This window comes from Dermacentor andersoni, chromosome 10 (assembly GCF_023375885.2).
Source record: "Dermacentor andersoni chromosome 10, qqDerAnde1_hic_scaffold, whole genome shotgun sequence".
In the NCBI taxonomy this organism is placed as follows: Eukaryota; Metazoa; Arthropoda; class Arachnida; order Ixodida; family Ixodidae; genus Dermacentor; species Dermacentor andersoni.
Window position 1 is genome coordinate 125,741,505 of NC_092823.1, and position 17,393 is coordinate 125,758,897.

At 48.5% G+C, this 17,393-nt stretch overlaps 1 protein-coding gene across 2 annotated transcripts in view; it reads left to right on the forward strand.

Moving 5' to 3' along the window:
• The window catches only part of Mbs (Myosin binding subunit), a 112,512-nt gene that overhangs the window by 44,125 nt on the left and 50,994 nt on the right, over positions 1 to 17,393 (forward strand). For both annotated transcript variants that reach the window (XM_050192531.3, XM_050192534.3), the window contains exons 8-11: positions 1,723 to 1,853; positions 11,047 to 11,137; positions 13,290 to 13,493; positions 14,922 to 15,114. In XM_050192531.3, coding sequence (XP_050048488.1) covers positions 1,723 to 1,853; positions 11,047 to 11,137; positions 13,290 to 13,493; positions 14,922 to 15,114 — 619 coding nt within the window. The remainder of the gene's footprint in view (positions 1 to 1,722; positions 1,854 to 11,046; positions 11,138 to 13,289; positions 13,494 to 14,921; positions 15,115 to 17,393) is intronic.

Genomic DNA, 17,393 nt, shown 5'->3' on the forward strand with positions numbered 1-17,393 from the left:
TTGACTCGCTGACCACCGCAACCACCCTTCACAACCAAAAGCTCCTTCTGGATTGAGGACATTGATAAACCAGCCACATTTTATTTCCTTTATATTTACCGTAACATGTCCTCTCTCTATGAAATGAGAATTCCCCCTTGGAAGGGAGTAAATGAATAGTCCATTTATTGGTAGGAGGGTTCATTAGCCTAAGTGGGGAAGGACACGGCGGAAGTATAAAGAAATTAATCAATTAAAAAGTAGATGAAGATATTCAAAGCCCCAACAAATTTGTTGCAGCCCTCTGTTGCTGTGATTACTCCGTTTCATACATAGCAGGCATTTCTACAGACACTATGCAGGCAGTACAATCGTATAAGTCTCTCGTCACACATTTCGCAGTCCATTTGTTTTTGATTTGCCACACTTTCTTGACTACTTCACATATTTCAAATACAACTTGTAGATGCAAGTTTATGCACTTCAAGTACCGCGGCATGCTGCATTTTTGGTCGCAGTGCAGCAGTGCACTATGGCCACTGGTCGCAGGAATGTGTCACTCTGCTCATTCAGTGCTAAATAGGTCCAGATCTGCGATGCCTTCCACGTAATACTTCCACCATATTTTGCGACATATAAGTATGAGACCTAATGTTGCGTAGAATCACATGATGCATACCTATATGTTTCATGTGTGACACACTATCATTTGATTTATGAGTGTGGGCCGGGAGAGTAGTAGTCTCTCTAGCCTTCTTAGCATTACCTGCTGTGTATGAAATAGAGTACAACAAAAGTGAGGACAGCTGTTCAAGTTGAGGTTGTGTAACATTATGAAACAAGTATACAGTAGAACCTCGTTCATAGGTTTTGAAGGAAAAACATGATGAAAAACATACTAACCGGGGAAACACAGAACCTGAAGTCACTAAAAGATTTGACAGACATAACTGTAGTTGACATATACACAATGCAAAGCATTACACGAATCGTTGCAGCGCAAGGTGCCACGACACCACACTGTGCTGGCGAGGCCTGAGCAGCTTGAGCCACACGTCATTTTCCTATTGCACAGTGTTCAAAAACAGCGACAATATATCGAAACGAAATCAGGCAGGTGAATGTCGTCGGAATATAATGCCTACGATGCAGCCAGAGTGAAACATGACACTCATTTCGCACCACCTACAGCAGGGAACGGCGGTGCAATTGGGTTATCGCCTACTAAAAGTGTGCAGTGTGCTCCCAGTCGCACTAGACCCCACATTCTGTGAAACAGATAGGAATAGATGCTTATCGCATTAAGGTTAGTGGTGATAGCAGTGAATGCGGTGTGTAATGACCTGGGAGGAGATTTATCTGCACCGAAATGGGAAACTGAATGCCCACCAGCATTTTCACTTGAGACGGACGGGCAAGTATTGCGAGGTAGCTGTTGCAGTTGCCAGCTACTGTTCTTGATCGTGTGGTCCTCCTTTGTGCCGAAAGAGCGTGTTTTCTGGGAACATATGAATCGGCAAAAAAGAAACATAACTGTATTGAGGCATCTTTTGGTGTTCTCGACTGACGATAGTCATGCTTGTCTACATCAAACCCTCTGCATTTGACTCCCACCCCATTCACAACACTCAGATGAGAAAGGAAAACTTACAAGCAGCTATGTACCGTACTTTCACGCATGGAAACGTTGCAATGGTGTCCGGTTTTGGGCCATCATGGACATGCCTGTTATTGGTCTTGCAGAAGAAAGAGCCTTCACCACCTGCAGAAATTGTCACGCTTCGAAAACCTCTCCGGGTCAGCGCCGACAGCGGGGTAACGGAGGTTACGACCTCCGCACCATCCACCCCGCCCACCGACAACACTCCAAAAAGGTTTGTGTGTACTGTCGCAACAGTGCGGATTGTTCAGTTAGCTATGATGCAATCTTCGTCTCTCGTACAAGGGACCAAGGTGCAGGGACTTTGATGCACAGGGCTTCCCGCAAGAATTCACTGCGGGGCAACGTAGGTGGTGCTAGTGTCTGTGGGAGCTGCAAACGCGGCAGTTGAGCCAGCATGGGCATTATTGTCCTTCTGGCTTCGAACGACTTTGTGACTTTGCAAATTGACCATTTTCAACAAACTGTTCGGTTGCGGAAGCAGCAATTTGCAATGATTGTTCGTGGCATGGAGACTTATTGCCCTGACACATTTAAAAGGACATCACTTATTGGAAATGTAGAAAAATGAAGTAAGAAATAGTAACACAAGAAGTGTAAAGCCACAAGCACAAAGCTTAGACAAGTCCGTGCACTACTCATTCTCGTGGTATCTGGACAGTAGCAGCTGCAGATGAATTTTCGTAGGCGGCTCCTATGACTTGATAGGCCTAAACTGTTACTGCTGTATTTATGAAACAGTGTAGATTACTTAATGAAATGTTTTAGCTTACAGGCAAATTTTGTCAAGCAGATTTCACAATTGAAATCTGGGCATTTTCTGAGTACAGTATGGTCTATTGTTAAGTGGAACAACCAAATTACCTTCCAGGAATAATTACAGCCCACTTTTGACACAAAAGACATAGGTAATAATTTTCTACCATATTAGACGTGTACCTGTTGCATAGCTGCCAAGTTTTACTTTATTGTGAAAGGTCTAACTTATTAGAGCTTGTTTATAATTGATCTGTTGGTGTCAGTAATCTTATGGTTCCTCATTTGTACCAGTATAAAACAGAACTGACTTCGAAAATATTTTTTTCCAGAGGTGTATTTTTCAGATCTGCCTGATTATTCGGGCTTACATGTGAGCTCACGTGTCTTCTGCTTACAGAATGAGTAAAAGCAACCAAAATTTTGCCCAATGTTGCGTGAATATTTTGTGCATAACCTTCAAGGACATAGCCTTCTATTGTTGTTGTTGTTGTAGCAAAGATGATCAGCACGACTATTAGAGCAGTGCCTTTTCACGTCTTTACGGGACCCAGTCTGCAAATTTTTTACAGTGTAATTTTTTAAGATGCACCTGCTTCTCGCATAAGAGATCTGTGGCATCTGAAGGTTAAGATGGCAGGGTCGGTGGTGGCTCCGTGTCATGTTTATCATTGAATATTATTGCAATATCATCGAGCGATGCTCAAGGGGCGAGCCGCCGCGAGAATGACGACGAAGTGGGTCTGTGCCCTTGGCGCGAGCGAGTGTCGGCCTGGTGGTCTGGCTCCAGTGTAAATAGCCTGTATATAGCCTATTTCGTCTGTGTCTTTCCACACGTAACATTGTGGTGGAGGTGCGGGGTACTTCAGAAGCCGCCGCCTTCTCTCGTCTCGGCACTCTTCTCTTCTCACCACCCATTCTCGCCCACTTCGACCCTGATGCCCCTACAGAATTGCATACAGATGCCAGCAGTCATGGCGTAGGTGCCGTCTTAGCCCAGCGTCAGCATGGCTAGGATCGCATTATTGCTTATGCGAGCCGCCTCCTCGCACCATCGGAGCGCAACTATTCCATTACAGAACGAGAATGCCTTGCTGTAGTCTGGGCGGTTGTGAAGTTCCGTCCTTACCTTTACGGTCGCCCTTTTTCCGTAGTCACTGGCCATCATGCTCTCTGCTGGCTCTCATCGCTAAATGATCCTACAGGCCGGCTTGGTCGATGGGCTTTGAGGCTACAAGAATTATCTTGCCTTCTAGTCTATGCTCCCGGAATGTACTATTTTATCATGGGTAATACACATTTCAGTCCCACATACAGTGTAACCCTGATTATATGACTTTGAGGGGACCACACAATACCGTTGTATAATCTGGGCATCGTATAATCGAAAAACTACTAATATAGGCAGGGATGTTCAATCTTGCCCCAAAAATGGGTGCAGACCTTCTGAATAAGCCCACAGCACGAACCTGCTCTGCTCCAAGGAACCTAGAATAAATTGTATTTTTAAAAAATGACAACAAAGCATTTATTTGGAGGAGGTGTGAGCGAATCTTCATTCTCGCCTTTAAAAAGAATCGGTGATATTTTTCTGGACGCTTGCCAAGCCACGATATATCAGCTTCCTCTTGAGAGCTGGAACATCTGGCAGTAAGCGGCAAACATTGTCGGATGCAGAAACAAACCAGCAAATGTCGCCGCTGCGCAACATGTTCATTAAGTTTGAATGAATGGACAATTCGGAAACAGGTTCTCTTCACTTATCGTCGTTGTATGAGGCAGAGTCAGCTGTCCTTGGGCAGTATGCTTGGGGGATCCCTTTGAGACATAGTTTCACTTTCGCGAAGTTTCATAGAACTCGACACCGAAAGCTTTCTCGACAAGTGTTTCTGGTGCTGTACCAAGCTCATTATCAGTGCCAAGAGCACTATCGGCCGTGTACTTCGAGGGGTTCGGTCTGTTCGGAACCGGGACGAGCCGAGTCTCACGAAAGCAAAACTATCTTCGTAAGTGATCGCACAAGTACACGTCACATTCGAGCTTGTTTGAGATTAAGTACTTAAAAGGCCGCACAATTTGATTCGGGGAAGGTACCTGGCCACTACGAGGGCTACAGCGGCCTTCCAACCAGCCTAGCATTTAAAGAGGGCCTCCTGCAGTTCCTACCATCTGTGAATCATCGATGTCAAGCCGCTGAGCCATGGCAAAGTTTCCCTCCTTTTCGGCCGTTGGAAGTGCTCGTCTCTCGAAGTGGGCGCCATATCGAATGCGCTATGTCGCCATAACATCGCGAATAAGAAGAGTCGAAGGACCACAGGGTACTGTAACGCCGTAACTGCAACACAAGTAGAGTGAAGGTGTGTCAATTTCAACTAAGAACAAGTTTTGGCTTCGGTCAACTTGTCTATGGATTGGATAGAGATGTCAAGGTACAGGTTGCCAACATAATGCTAAAAACCGTGGAATTTAGGATATTTGTTTCAAAATTGCAAATTTTGCTGTTATTCGAATGTAACGCAAATGAAAACTGTTATCAGCCAGCCACACTGTGCTCACATGCCAGCCTGAGCCTGCCTAGGGCTCCTTTTTTTTCTTCTTTTTCTTTTTCTGAAACAGTACCAGGGAAGCGTCCGACGAGGCAGTATCAGCGTAAAATTGCATCGTATAATCAAGGTTTTTAATATATTATTTCTGTGGGGGTTTTGCCAGGATGAAACCAATTCATCATAAAATGCAGGTAGTCGCATGACCGGGGGACGTAAAATTGATGTACCGCTCTACTTGCAAACCAATTTCCGACTGCTTTCACTGTTCTTGAGGCACTCAGTGGCTGCAGCATCTGCAGTAACCTGGTTTGATTCGAAAATAAGTCTTAAATGTCTTATCAAGAAAGGTCAATCATAAGTAATAATACAATCAGTATTTTTCACTGAACTATGGTATAATTTTTAGGCTTCGATGGTAGCAGTGTTTTTCATATATCAAGGTTGATAGCCCTTGATAGGAATCGCACCGCTGGCACGGGTTGTTGGGGTCTCGGTGCTGACGCCCGTTATTGCCAATGGGTCGCAAGCCCCAAGGGTAGCGTTGGCCTGGCGGCCTGGGGCACTGGAAGCATCCGAAGGTCCCGGCAAAGCATGAGAAGACTGGTAACAGAACAACTTGTTTATTCTAACATAGCAAAAGAGCGGCCGGTCAGGTCGACCGAATTGGAGAGACGGGAGAGCACGTAACTCAACAGTACAAATCGGAGCCTCTCTCTTGGCGTCCGGGGGCAGCTGCTCTTATACTCCCGGCGTCGCGGTCCAAAAGGGAAGGAGGGAAGGTCACGGGATGAAGGTCACGGGACGGCGCAGCAGGAACCCACGACGGCGCGAACTGTCGGGCCGAGAGACCTGCTGAACCGAGTGTAGTGACGCATCGCCAACCGCCCACACGACGGCGCGAACGGTTGAGCCGAGAGACCTCCAGGCTCCTCATTCGGGGAACTCCGCTCCCCGGCTGCCGCGCTTTGACAAGCGAGGGCACACACACACATACGCACACACGAAGACACGTGGCACTGAAACACGCCTGGACACGCTTGGCGGGTAGGCGTCGCGGCGGCGTCGGACGGGCCAAAATGTCCGCCGCTTTGAACAAAGCCCCGGCGTCCGTTGCATCCGCGCCGGCATTACCGCGCGTTGTAGGCGAAACGTAACAGACCGCCCCGCCGGGGGAAGGAGATCCCGATGGTCAGGGGACTGCATCCGCTGTCCGGAGGGATGTCGCTCGATGATGCTCATAACCGAAGTTGGGCGTCCTTGGGCGTTTCTTGAGCGCAGCGCACAGAGAAGGCCTCGTTCTCACGTTCAGGTGCACACAGGACACTGCAAAGTGACTTCGGGAGAGTTGACATTTTTGTTCTCGTTTCCGGCAAGCGTTAGAACCACGCCAAAAGTCAACCGCTCAGTCAGCAAGCACGGCACAACCCTCACTAAGCCCTGCCAGGCTCTTTCCCCTTTTTTTACTGCTGCCTAGTTCCTTACAGTAGTTTAGCAGCACTCAGAACGCGTCCACAAATCGGAAAATTGCACTAGAAAGCACATCATCACTTTGAAACACTACACAAAAGCAATAAGTTAAAAATCCTGCCTCAGGAAGAAAAACATCAGTAACAAGCAATTTTGAGGCTGATTCCCACGTTAGGGGCTTCGACTTAAGCCATCGGCGTTACCGTTGAGACTCCCCTTTTTGTAACGCACCTCAAAGGAATATTGTTGCAAAGCGAGGCTCCAGCGCAGGAGGCGGCCATTTTTGGGAGAGATGGTCTGCAGCCATTGGAGAGGGCAGTGATCCGTTTCAATGATAAACCTCGAGCCAGCTAGGTAACATGACAATTTCTGAACGGCCCACACGATACACGCACACTCTTTTTCGGTGGCGCTATACGCCTGCTCACGACTCGTCAGCTTACGACTAGCATACAGGACGGGGTGTTCTACTTCTCCATTTTCCCGTTGGCACAGTACAACGCCCATGCCTCGCTCACTAGCATCACACTGAACAACGAACCCTTTTGTGTAGTCGGGCGATCGTAGCACAGGCTGGCTTGTTAGGGCGCTCTTTAGGGCGCTAAAAGCTCTTTCCTTTGTCTCGTCCCAGACGACTGTTTGCGGCTCTGTCTTTCTTAGAGCATCCGTCAAGGGAGCCGCGATATCAGAGTACCTGGGAATGTACCTCTGATAGTAGCCGGCGACACCTAAGAACGACCGAATATCGGTCTTCGTACGCGGTTGCGGGAAGTCTCGCACAGCGGCCACCTTTATTTCAGAGGGGCGGCGACGACCCCGACCAATCACGTGTCCGAGGTAGACAACCTCGGCCTGTGCTAACTGGCACTTGGGAGCCTTGACTGTCAAGCCCGCATCGCGCAGGCGGGTTAGCACTGCCCGCAAGTGCGCCATATGTTCCGGCCAGGATGCGGAGAATATCGCTACGTCGTCTAGATACGGTAAAGCGAATTCTTGCTGTCCCCGCAACACTTTATCCATGAGGCTTGAAAAGCAGTATGGCGCGTTCTTCAAACCAAAACTCAAAACTTTAGGACGGAATGTCCCCATGGGTGAAATGAACGCCGCATACCTACTAGCCTCTTCTGTAAGTGGAACCTGCCAATAACCCCTGACAAGATCTAGGGTGGAAATAAACTGAGCGCTACTCACTCTCTCAAGGCGCTCCTCGATGTTAGGGATCGGATAAATTTGATCCTTAGTGATGGAATTAAGCCTGCGGTAGTCGACGCAAGGACGAGGTTCCTTGCCCGGTACCTCAACCAAAATCAAAGGGGAGGTATAATCACTCTCACCCGCTTCAATAACACCGAGCTGTAGCATTTTCTTTACCTCAGCCTCCATAATATCGTTCTGGCGGGGTGACACCCGGTACGCCTTGGATCGTACTGGCTCTGGGGAGGTAAGTTCTATGTCATGAGTAAGGACAGAAGTCCTACCAGGCCTCTCAGAGAACAGACCTTGAAACTCTTGTAAGAGCTGGTGTAGTTCTGTTTTCTGCTCAGGCGACAGCGATGCTTTCCTTATTAAGTCACTAATGACTTGATCGGTGTCTTTCCTGTTTGTCACTGAGCCTAGTCCCGGAAGCTCTTCTAACTTTCCCGCATCGGGAATTTCCTCTCCAGTATCTGGTGCCTTTAACGCTACAGGCTCAATTTTATCCCGTTCGGGCGTGCCCTGAATACCAGCTTGCTGCGCCTCTGACCCTTTCTCATCGTTCAACAACGTCGGCCCCGCAACTACCGCCTTTGCAGCGAGCTCCCGAACCTTCGATCTGGTTAAGGCCTGAACGCTAGCCTCACCAAACAAAAGCCCCTTCTCGCGCAGGAGGTGATCGGACCTGTTCGAAAATAAGTACGGGTACTGGGGGGGCAGCATAGATGACACTGCGGCCTCCGTCTCAAGTGCTCCGAAAGGTCCTTCAATAAGCACTTTTGCTACCGGCAGACACACGCTATCAGCTTCCACTGCTTGCTTGATCCATGCGCACTCGCCCGTGAACATTTCGGGTTCTACGTAAGAGGGGTGAACTACATCCATTGTAGCTGCGGAATCGCGAAGCACTCGGCACTCTTTCCCGTTCACGAGGAGGTCTCGCATGTAAGGCTCGAGAAGCTTCATGTTCTCGTCAGTGCTGCATATAGACAAAAACACGACTTGTGTTTTTGTTTCTGGACACTGCGCCGAAAAGTGACCCGGCTTCTGGCACGTATAACAAACGCGCGCTTGCCTCGTCTCGAACCGCTTTCTGCGTTCGGCTTCGGTTGCCGCCGTCTCCTTACGTTCGGTCGGACTGCTTTCACTCGCATCCGCACTACGTGTATCCCCCTTTGCTCTCATGGGTGTGAACTTCGGCCTCTCCAACTTGGAGCCAAATTCACCCTTTTGACCGTCCTTAGCTCCGCGAGCCCGACGCGTCACAAACTCCTCGGCTAGCTCAGCGGCTCTAGCCACCGTACTAACGTCTGGCCTATCCAAGACCCAGTACCGCACGTTCTCAGGTAACCGACTATAAAACTGTTCTAGCCCGAAACACTGCAGAACTTTCTCATGGTCACCAAACGCTTTCTCTTCTTTGAGCCACTCCTGCATGTTTGACATAAGCCTGTACGCAAACTCTGTATATGACTCACTTTTGCCTTTCTCATTTTCCCGAAACTTCCGACGGAACGCCTCCGCTGACAGCCGGTACTTTTTTAGCAGACTCGATTTCACTTTGTCGAAATCCTCTGCCTCCTCTCTCTCCAAGCGAGCGACTACGTCGGCCGCCTCGCCGGGTAGCAAAGTGAGCAAGCGCTGTGGCCACGTTTCCCGAGAGAACCCCTGCTTCTCGCACGTTCGCTCAAAGTTAACCAGGAACAAACCAATGTCCTCTCCAAGCTTAAACGGCCGCATCAGGTCAGTCATTTTGAACAATACTCGTTCTCCTGCACCGTGTGCCTGACTTCCATTACGAGCGCGTTCCATCTCTAACTCGAGACGCTTCATTTCCAAAGCGTGTTGACGGTCGCGCTCTTCTTTTTCTTTTTCTTTTTGTTCTTTAAGTTCACGCTCCTCTCTTTTTGCTCTTTAAGTTCACGCTCCCTCTCCTCAATGGTCTCAAGGCATTCCGACAGCTCGTCATCCTCAGCTTCTAACTCAAGAATAGCCCTTAGCAGTTCTGGTTTTCTGAGTTTGTCTGAGACATCCAGACCCAACTCTCTCGCAAGCTCCAGCAATTTCGGTTTGCGCAACGACTTCAAATCCATGGCTGCTCTGAATGCTGCTTTCTCTACTGCCTACTATTGTCTTGCCGCAAACTAACCCGGTAGCAACGACAACCACAATTACCAGCTCTGTTTCTAACACTAACAAAAGCCTGGCAAAACTCAGAAGAAGAAAGTCCCGCACTCACCAAACCTTGCAGCCAAGACTTCAGCGCAGTCGTTCCGCTGCAGGCAACCAGTCATCACACAGGGCTCGTTGCACTGCTTCCGGATGGTCGTTGTGCTGCTCAGCATACAGTCAACCGCATCTCTTCGCTGCTGGCCTCCGTTGTCGCGATCTCACCGCTGGCAACCAGATGATGTAATCGCACCGCTGGCACGGGTTGTTGGGGTCTCGGTGCTGACGCCCGTTATTGCCAATGGGTCGCAAGCCCCAAGGGTAGCGTTGGCCTGGCGGCCTGGGGCACTGGAAGCATCCGAAGGTCCCGGCAAAGCATGAGAAGACTGGTAACAGAACAACTTGTTTATTCTAACATAGCAAAAGAGCGGCCGGTCAGGTCGACCGAATTGGAGAGACGGGAGAGCACGTAACTCAACAGTACAAATCGGAGCCTCTCTCTTGGCGTCCGGGGGCAGCTGCTCTTATACTCCCGGCGTCGCGGTCCAAAAGGGAAGGAGGGAAGGTCACGGGATGAAGGTCACGGGACGGCGCAGCAGGAACCCACGACGGCGCGAACTGTCGGGCCGAGAGACCTGCTGAACCGAGTGTAGTGACGCATCGCCAACCGCCCACACGACGGCGCGAACGGTTGAGCCGAGAGACCTCCAGGCTCCTCATTCGGGGAACTCCGCTCCCCGGCTGCCGCGCTTTGACAAGCGAGGGCACACACACACACACGCACACACGAAGACACGTGGCACTGAAACACGCCTGGACACGCTTGGCGGGTAGGCGTCGCGGCGGCGTCGGACGGGCCAAAATGTCCGCCGCTTTGAACAAAGCCCCGGCGTCCGTTGCATCCGCGCCGGCATTACCGCGCGTTGTAGGCGAAACGTAACACCCTGCATCGACACATGCATCGACTTCTGCAGTGCAGTTGTTGATGCATGTTGAGTTATGTTGGTTTGAATTATGTGTCCCCTTAAGCAACATCTCCATCGATTTCACTGCGCATGGTATGTTGTAGAGGTATTTATACAAGTTAAGGCTCGCATTTCTGGGTACAATGAAACATCGAAAAATTCAAATTGCTAATATGTTCTGTTCTTTAGTAATACTTACTGATGCTGAATATACAATAAATGTGTTAACCCTAAATTACCAATTAGCGGGTTTAATTTGAATTTTTCTTTTTCTTTTTTATTTTCCCATTGCCTCTCTTCCAATGAGCAGGACCTTTGTGCTCCCAGTACGGGACGAGGAATCTGAAACACAGAGGAAGGCCCACGCAAAGAGAGTCAGAGAAACAAGACGGTCGACGCAGGTGAGACATAACAATGAAAGAAAGTGACAAGTTACCTGTTTTGTGCATTACACAGTTTGCTTATAATGCCCTGGTGTTCTTAAAGGGTCCCTAAAAGGATTAGCCAAGGGGGACAATCGATTTAAAAGGAGTGCCTTTTATTTTATTTATAGGTACATTTTGGTCTAACTTGCATCATATATGTACTTTTGCATGCCTATTTCAAATGTGCAACTGATTTTTCTGCGCATCAAGTAGTTCTTTAAATATAAAGAAATTTGTTATGTTTTGTGAAATAGTTTGGAGGTGGGCTCTATGAAATGTCGGTTGCTATGAAAGAGAGTGGCATATCAAAATGATCTTAAATTATCAGAGTTTGAAGTGCTGCAAGAATGAGTGTTCTAGACTTATTTGGGCCAAAGCTATAGCATGTCAAACACTTACGAGGAATTATATCTTATTGAAAATGTCTGTAACAATAATTGCTCATATTTTAGTCCTGCTATGCTCTCTGTCTACCCTTGTATCAAAAAACAAATTATTGCTATAGGATAAGTCGAACTGGAGATATCATCACTCCAAAACTGGGGCACTATCAGAAATGCTGTTTTGAAAAAACAGGAACAAATACTTCATGACCTGTTCATGGTGATTATGGCAAAGGCTGAATTGATAAAGATTGATACAGGGGTCCAATCAAGCGAAAATAAGTACTCTGCAGCAACCTGGAGCAAAGAAATTGGAAAATATTTTTTGGGCCGAGTTTTGGTCTGACAAGCAACGTCTCCCCTTAAGTGAAACTGTACTAGCATTCTGCTTCTGCAACAGAAAAAAAAGAAACTTAATTTTGCCACGAGACAGCACTTAGTAAGCTAGAAAAGACAAATAGAAAAACTAGTGCTGATGCCACCCTGAAGTTCTTGCACTAGCTTGCTATTATATTTGCACAAAAGAAAAACAATTTAATGTTACTTTACTAAAAATCTCATTGGAATAGAAATCATTATTAATTGGGTTGCCGTATGATTCACTACTCACCAGCATGCCAAGACACTATGTGTCATGTATTATTATGCGAAGCATATTACTAGAGCTCAACCCAGCTCCTCAGGCGCGGCGGTGTCGCCTTCAATACCACGTGACACCGTGACGTCACGACAGAGGAGAAACGGGGCTCCAACTCGCGCCGTCGCTCGCGGCGTCGCCTTCAAGGCTGACCACGTGACACCGTGACGTCACGACAGAGGAGAAACGGGGCTTCAACTCGCGCCGTCGCGGCGGTATATAAGCAGCTGCGCTTGTTTCTAGGTGGCTTTGGCTCAACTCTTGCAAGATGGGCTGGGTGGGAATCGAACCAGGGTCTCCGGAGTGTGAGACGGAGACGCTACCACTGAGCCATGAGTACGATGCTTCAAAGCGGTACAAAAGCGCCTCTAGTGAATGCGGTGTTGCCTTAGAAACGAGCTGTTTCTTAGAAACGAGCCTTAGAAACGAGCTGTTTCTAAGGCTCAGGCGTGCGTCGCTTGCTCAGGCGCACATTTCGTTGCCGCGCCGAACGCTGCGTTGCTCGACGCTCACCGCGTCCAATGCGGGGCGCGTAGTCGCTGCGCCGTAGCCCATTGTCTTACACCCCTTGGCGGGTCGACGGGAACGCTGTCGCGTTCCACTCTTGAAGGCGAAGCAGAGTAACGCATGAGTTGTTTCTTCGTCTAGCCGAACCAAATATAGCCAAGCAACAGCAGTTCACCAGGCTAAACAGTGGTTCAACAACTAAAATAAAGGCTAGTATGCTTCGCATCCTGGGCTTAACCTTAGCTAAGCCACAGCCATTTTTTAAGTTACGTGTTAAGCTGTGTGTCAAGGCTATGTGTTAAGTTTCACATACTTAAATCAGAATTTTGAGGCATCAAACCTGGCACAGCAGCAATGATACATTGTGCATTACATGGGGTTAATCTCTCCCCGTATGCGCTGACAGCCACCATCAACCTGTATAAGTTGCCTGGCTGTAAGTATATGCTCGAAAATCTCAAATGGTAGATTGTCGAATCGATCACGATTTAAAGCATGGGGGACTATACGATCTATATTTGAAATGTCAAATAGCATTCGCACACATCTCTTTCTCGCAAATGAATATAATTCTATGGTTTACGTTCCCTTGCGCCTGCAGGGCGTCACGCTAGAGGACGTCAAATCGGCTGAGCAGCAGCTGCTGAAGCGGCAGCAGGAACTCGAGGACAAGAAGGAGGACAAGCCGCCCCCGCCAACAGTCATAGGCGCGGCGCCCGTCTCCACGACAACCACGACCACCACCACCACTACCACCACAACAGAAGAGCTGGTGCGCCGGCATTCCTGGAGGAACAGGGACAAGGTAACGCAGGCGTGCCTCGCTGGCGCCGCCCACAACTGCTTCACTGGGGTTAACCCCCTCCTTGGGGGCTGCGTTTACATTCGCACATGCATTTTCAACTTGAATGTTATTGACAAAGCATATCAGAGTACACACATATGAAGAAAACTGACAATAAGGCCATAGAGCTCTTTTCTTCATATGGTTTTCACCAACAATAAATCGAGCCCATTGAATGCCCTTATATTCTTTTCGCTTGCATCGAAGTGCGTAAAGTTTCAACAGTCGACGACCGATGATTCAGACTCCACTGAGAATGTAAGGGAGTCCGAACTATAGGATGTCCGAAAAAAATGAATCTATCCAAAAAAAGATAATTTTATTTACGTTTTAGGCCCCTGTGCAAGCAAAAAGTGGTCAGTTCACTGCTGCACGCACTTCCGCTTACGTGCAGCATGCCCCCGCCCCCGCGGCTGATAGCGTGGACCCTGTGCGGGCAGCGAATATAGAATGCTTCGTCCGCCTCTCGCTTCAACGGGTCTTCGAAACTAGAGATTGCTCAACCACTAATACCACACGCACGGGAAGACAGCGTACATGATGCCACGCCGTCGTAGCATGCCCACTCTTTGCACATGCAGCAGATTACTTCTAAAGCAGGGTGCGTGGCTGTGTTTGTGTTCAGCCGTGCTTACACCCACGCACAGGCACGGCCAAGGTGCCTGCTAACTTACCCCCCACTGCCTCCGTCCCTTCGTGCATGCTTGAACGTGTTACCACGAGCTCGCTCCCCTCCCCCTCTTTCCCTTTGCTCGCGCAGGAAGGCGGCACTCGGGAAGCCACCATCTTTCTTGTCTTGCCCTCGCACGTTTTCACTCGCCCCTAAAGCACACACTGCGGGGCTTCGGCGTTTGCAAGCAGCCGCTTGTGATTCGACCATTTGACTATCTGTGTCCGCAGAAATTTCCATTTATTGTCTCTGTATTCCTTTACAGCGGCAGTGAAATTTCGTTATATTGAAATCGCGTATAAACACGCTTCGTTATATTGAGGTTATGAATAAATGGTGTTCTATGGACAAGTGGTTAAGAAAAGTTAAATACCTCTATATATCGAGAATTTCATTATATTGAAGTTCATTATATCGAGGTTTAACTGTATTTACGTCAAGGTTCGACTGTAGAACCAGCAAACCCTAACCTTACCTCTTGTAGTCCAGTCTGCTACCCTGTGAAAGCAAGGCTAAAGCGCAGCACATTAGACAAGTGACTATTGCAGAAACAAAATCTAGAGAGTTCTGACGTCAAAGTGCATAGTGTGTTTACGTTTTTGCAGTCGTTCCTTGTGTAATGCACTGATTTATGTATTATTCCAGACAAACCAGCTTGAGTTTCTGTTTTAAGACCATCTTCCAACCATTTTCTTTTTTTTTTTGGTCTCTTCATCCAGGAGGAAGAACCGCCCGCAGTCCGAGTAGTACCCAGCAGTCCCGAAACAGCTCCGGTGGTGACCTTCTCCATGCCCAGGGCGCGAAGTCAAAGGGGAGTGACGGCTACCCCAGCTCCCGAGGTCAGCCACACAGTCACCGTCCCCATTCGGCCACGGGGCATCGTGGACGACACGGCGATCACCGCCAGGGAAGGTGCGTCCACTGGGTCAACAAGAGCTTGAAGTGTGAATTTAACAGTGTGAATCAAGCTAGTCTTCTGTAGGAATTCTTTGTGTAGGTCGTCAAAATAGGCGGACACTCGCTCGTGCTCACTCACAAATATTTTTTTTAGGCTATGTAATCACACTCATTGGTATTCACTCGCATTCCCTAGTCTTGCTCACGAATACCCACTCATGTCCAGTCACTTCCATTCACACTTACTGGCACTAACTTATGGCCATACTTACAGTCAAATTTTCATACAGTTGAACCCACTTATAACGATACCGGTTTTTAACAATATATCGTTTAACAATGAGAAGCGGCTGCACCGTCAACTTTTGTATGTTTTCGATGGTGAAATAATCCACCTATTACAATGCCACGACGCCGCATTATCGGTTATAACAATCAAGTCTGGCTGCTGGGTGTCCGTGCCAAAATGCAGCGAAATGCGAAATCAGTGAAAAGCAAAAAGAAAATGAAAAATTCGAGCCGCTGCACGATGGTCCGCTGCCCCAACAGCTGCGCACGCTCAATTTTCAGCCTTCTCCACGCGCCTCTCTCCTGTTGCCCTTCCACCCCTCCGAACACAAATGGGCTGTGCCCATAGCTTTATGCTGCACCACCCTCCGAAACACGAATTGACCACGCTAACTGAGCTGCTCTCAGATTGCTCGCTGGCTGCTTATTCAGCGCAGTTCTGCAAACAGCTTTATTGCTCGCATTTGTCTTTGTTGGTTGCGTCGAAATAGTCCCTGGCAAGGTGATTTCTCACCCTCGTTTGACTCGCTGCCGAAACTCTAGAAGATGGCTGATACTCGAGAAAATGGCTGATCTGCCCACTGATCATCGGCAATGCACGATGTTGCCAGTGAAAAGAAAGCGCACAGCTATAGATTTGCAAGCTAAGTGCTTCTAACTGATGAGGCGATCATCACGAACGTGCTTGAATCGGATAGCGACGGCAACGATGGCAGCGATGACCCAGTAGAACAGGCTGCCTCAACGTTGTCCTCACAGGAGGCCCGGCAGATGATTCAGTCCCTCTGGGACCTTGTTCTCGCTAGGAACTTTCCACTGCATTACGGGGGAGCACCCGGATGCCTTGGAGGAGGACGTCGGGAAGCTTCGCGTAAAACATGCAAGGCTGACGGACACATGGTTTTCTTGTGCAAGCCAGTGAGAAGTACGTGGCAAGATGCCTGTGGCGATCTCGCTTCAGCATTTCTTCTGTATTTCTCAAGCTGACAGGCTGCCGTGGCAACCTTCTCGCATTTTTTAAATGTCCCCTGTCAATGCCACTAAAGCGATGCCTCGGCGGGGCTTGCATGTCACGTGCCACCCATTACCCCTCTTTGCAGTTGTTATAGCAGTGCCATTCTTTTAACGCCGACAGACTCGGCTTGTTACACACAATCAGAGCGCCCAAGAAGCAGTTAAACGAGTGAACACAAATGGCAGCTGGATGGAGGAAGGTGATGGAGAGGGGCAGTGGCTTCCCCACCATTATAGCTTTCTCACATGAGCTCTGCCATCACCCTACTTTGATTCTTTTTTCATGCAATATGGTTATAACGATTATCGGTTACAACAATGGAATTTTCTTGGCACTTGAATATTGTTATAAGTGGGTTTGACTGTATAACGGAATTCTTGACATAACACGGTATTCAACTTTAATGCCTTCTTGTCCATAGAGAACCATGTACAGTGACACCTCGTTAAACCGTAGTTGGCCGGAGCTCAGAAAAAGTATGTACTAAATAGCAGTACTGTTTAACCGAAATAGCATGAGATCGACCACTTACCTGTCAAAAACGGAACTCAGAGAGAGTGCGATGAAAGGGGGAAAAAACATGCAGTTTTTTTTTCACTTTGCTCTACAAAAGGTGTCATTTTCGTTTGATGCCACGGCGGCCTAGCAGCAACGACAGCGGCCTCAGACTTACTGAAGCTGCGAGGCAGCTTTTCAGCCAGCCCCCCTCTTCTCGGCAAACACTCATATGGCAGATACTTCGGCATTACGTATTCTCCATGCACGCGTGCGGTAACGCTGCAAAAGTCGCGGGGCGCCTTTTTCATTGCGGGTTGCTGTTCTCGTCGCGACGATTGCATTCATAAGGCTGACGTAACGCACAGCTTCTGCCACTGTCGGGCCTGAGTTGCCCGTGCTGTTGCTTTCCGTGTCATCTTAATCACTGTTGCTAGCCGACACTTCAGCAACAACAGAGGCAATGATGGCGAAAAGTTGGACCTCACAGCAGACA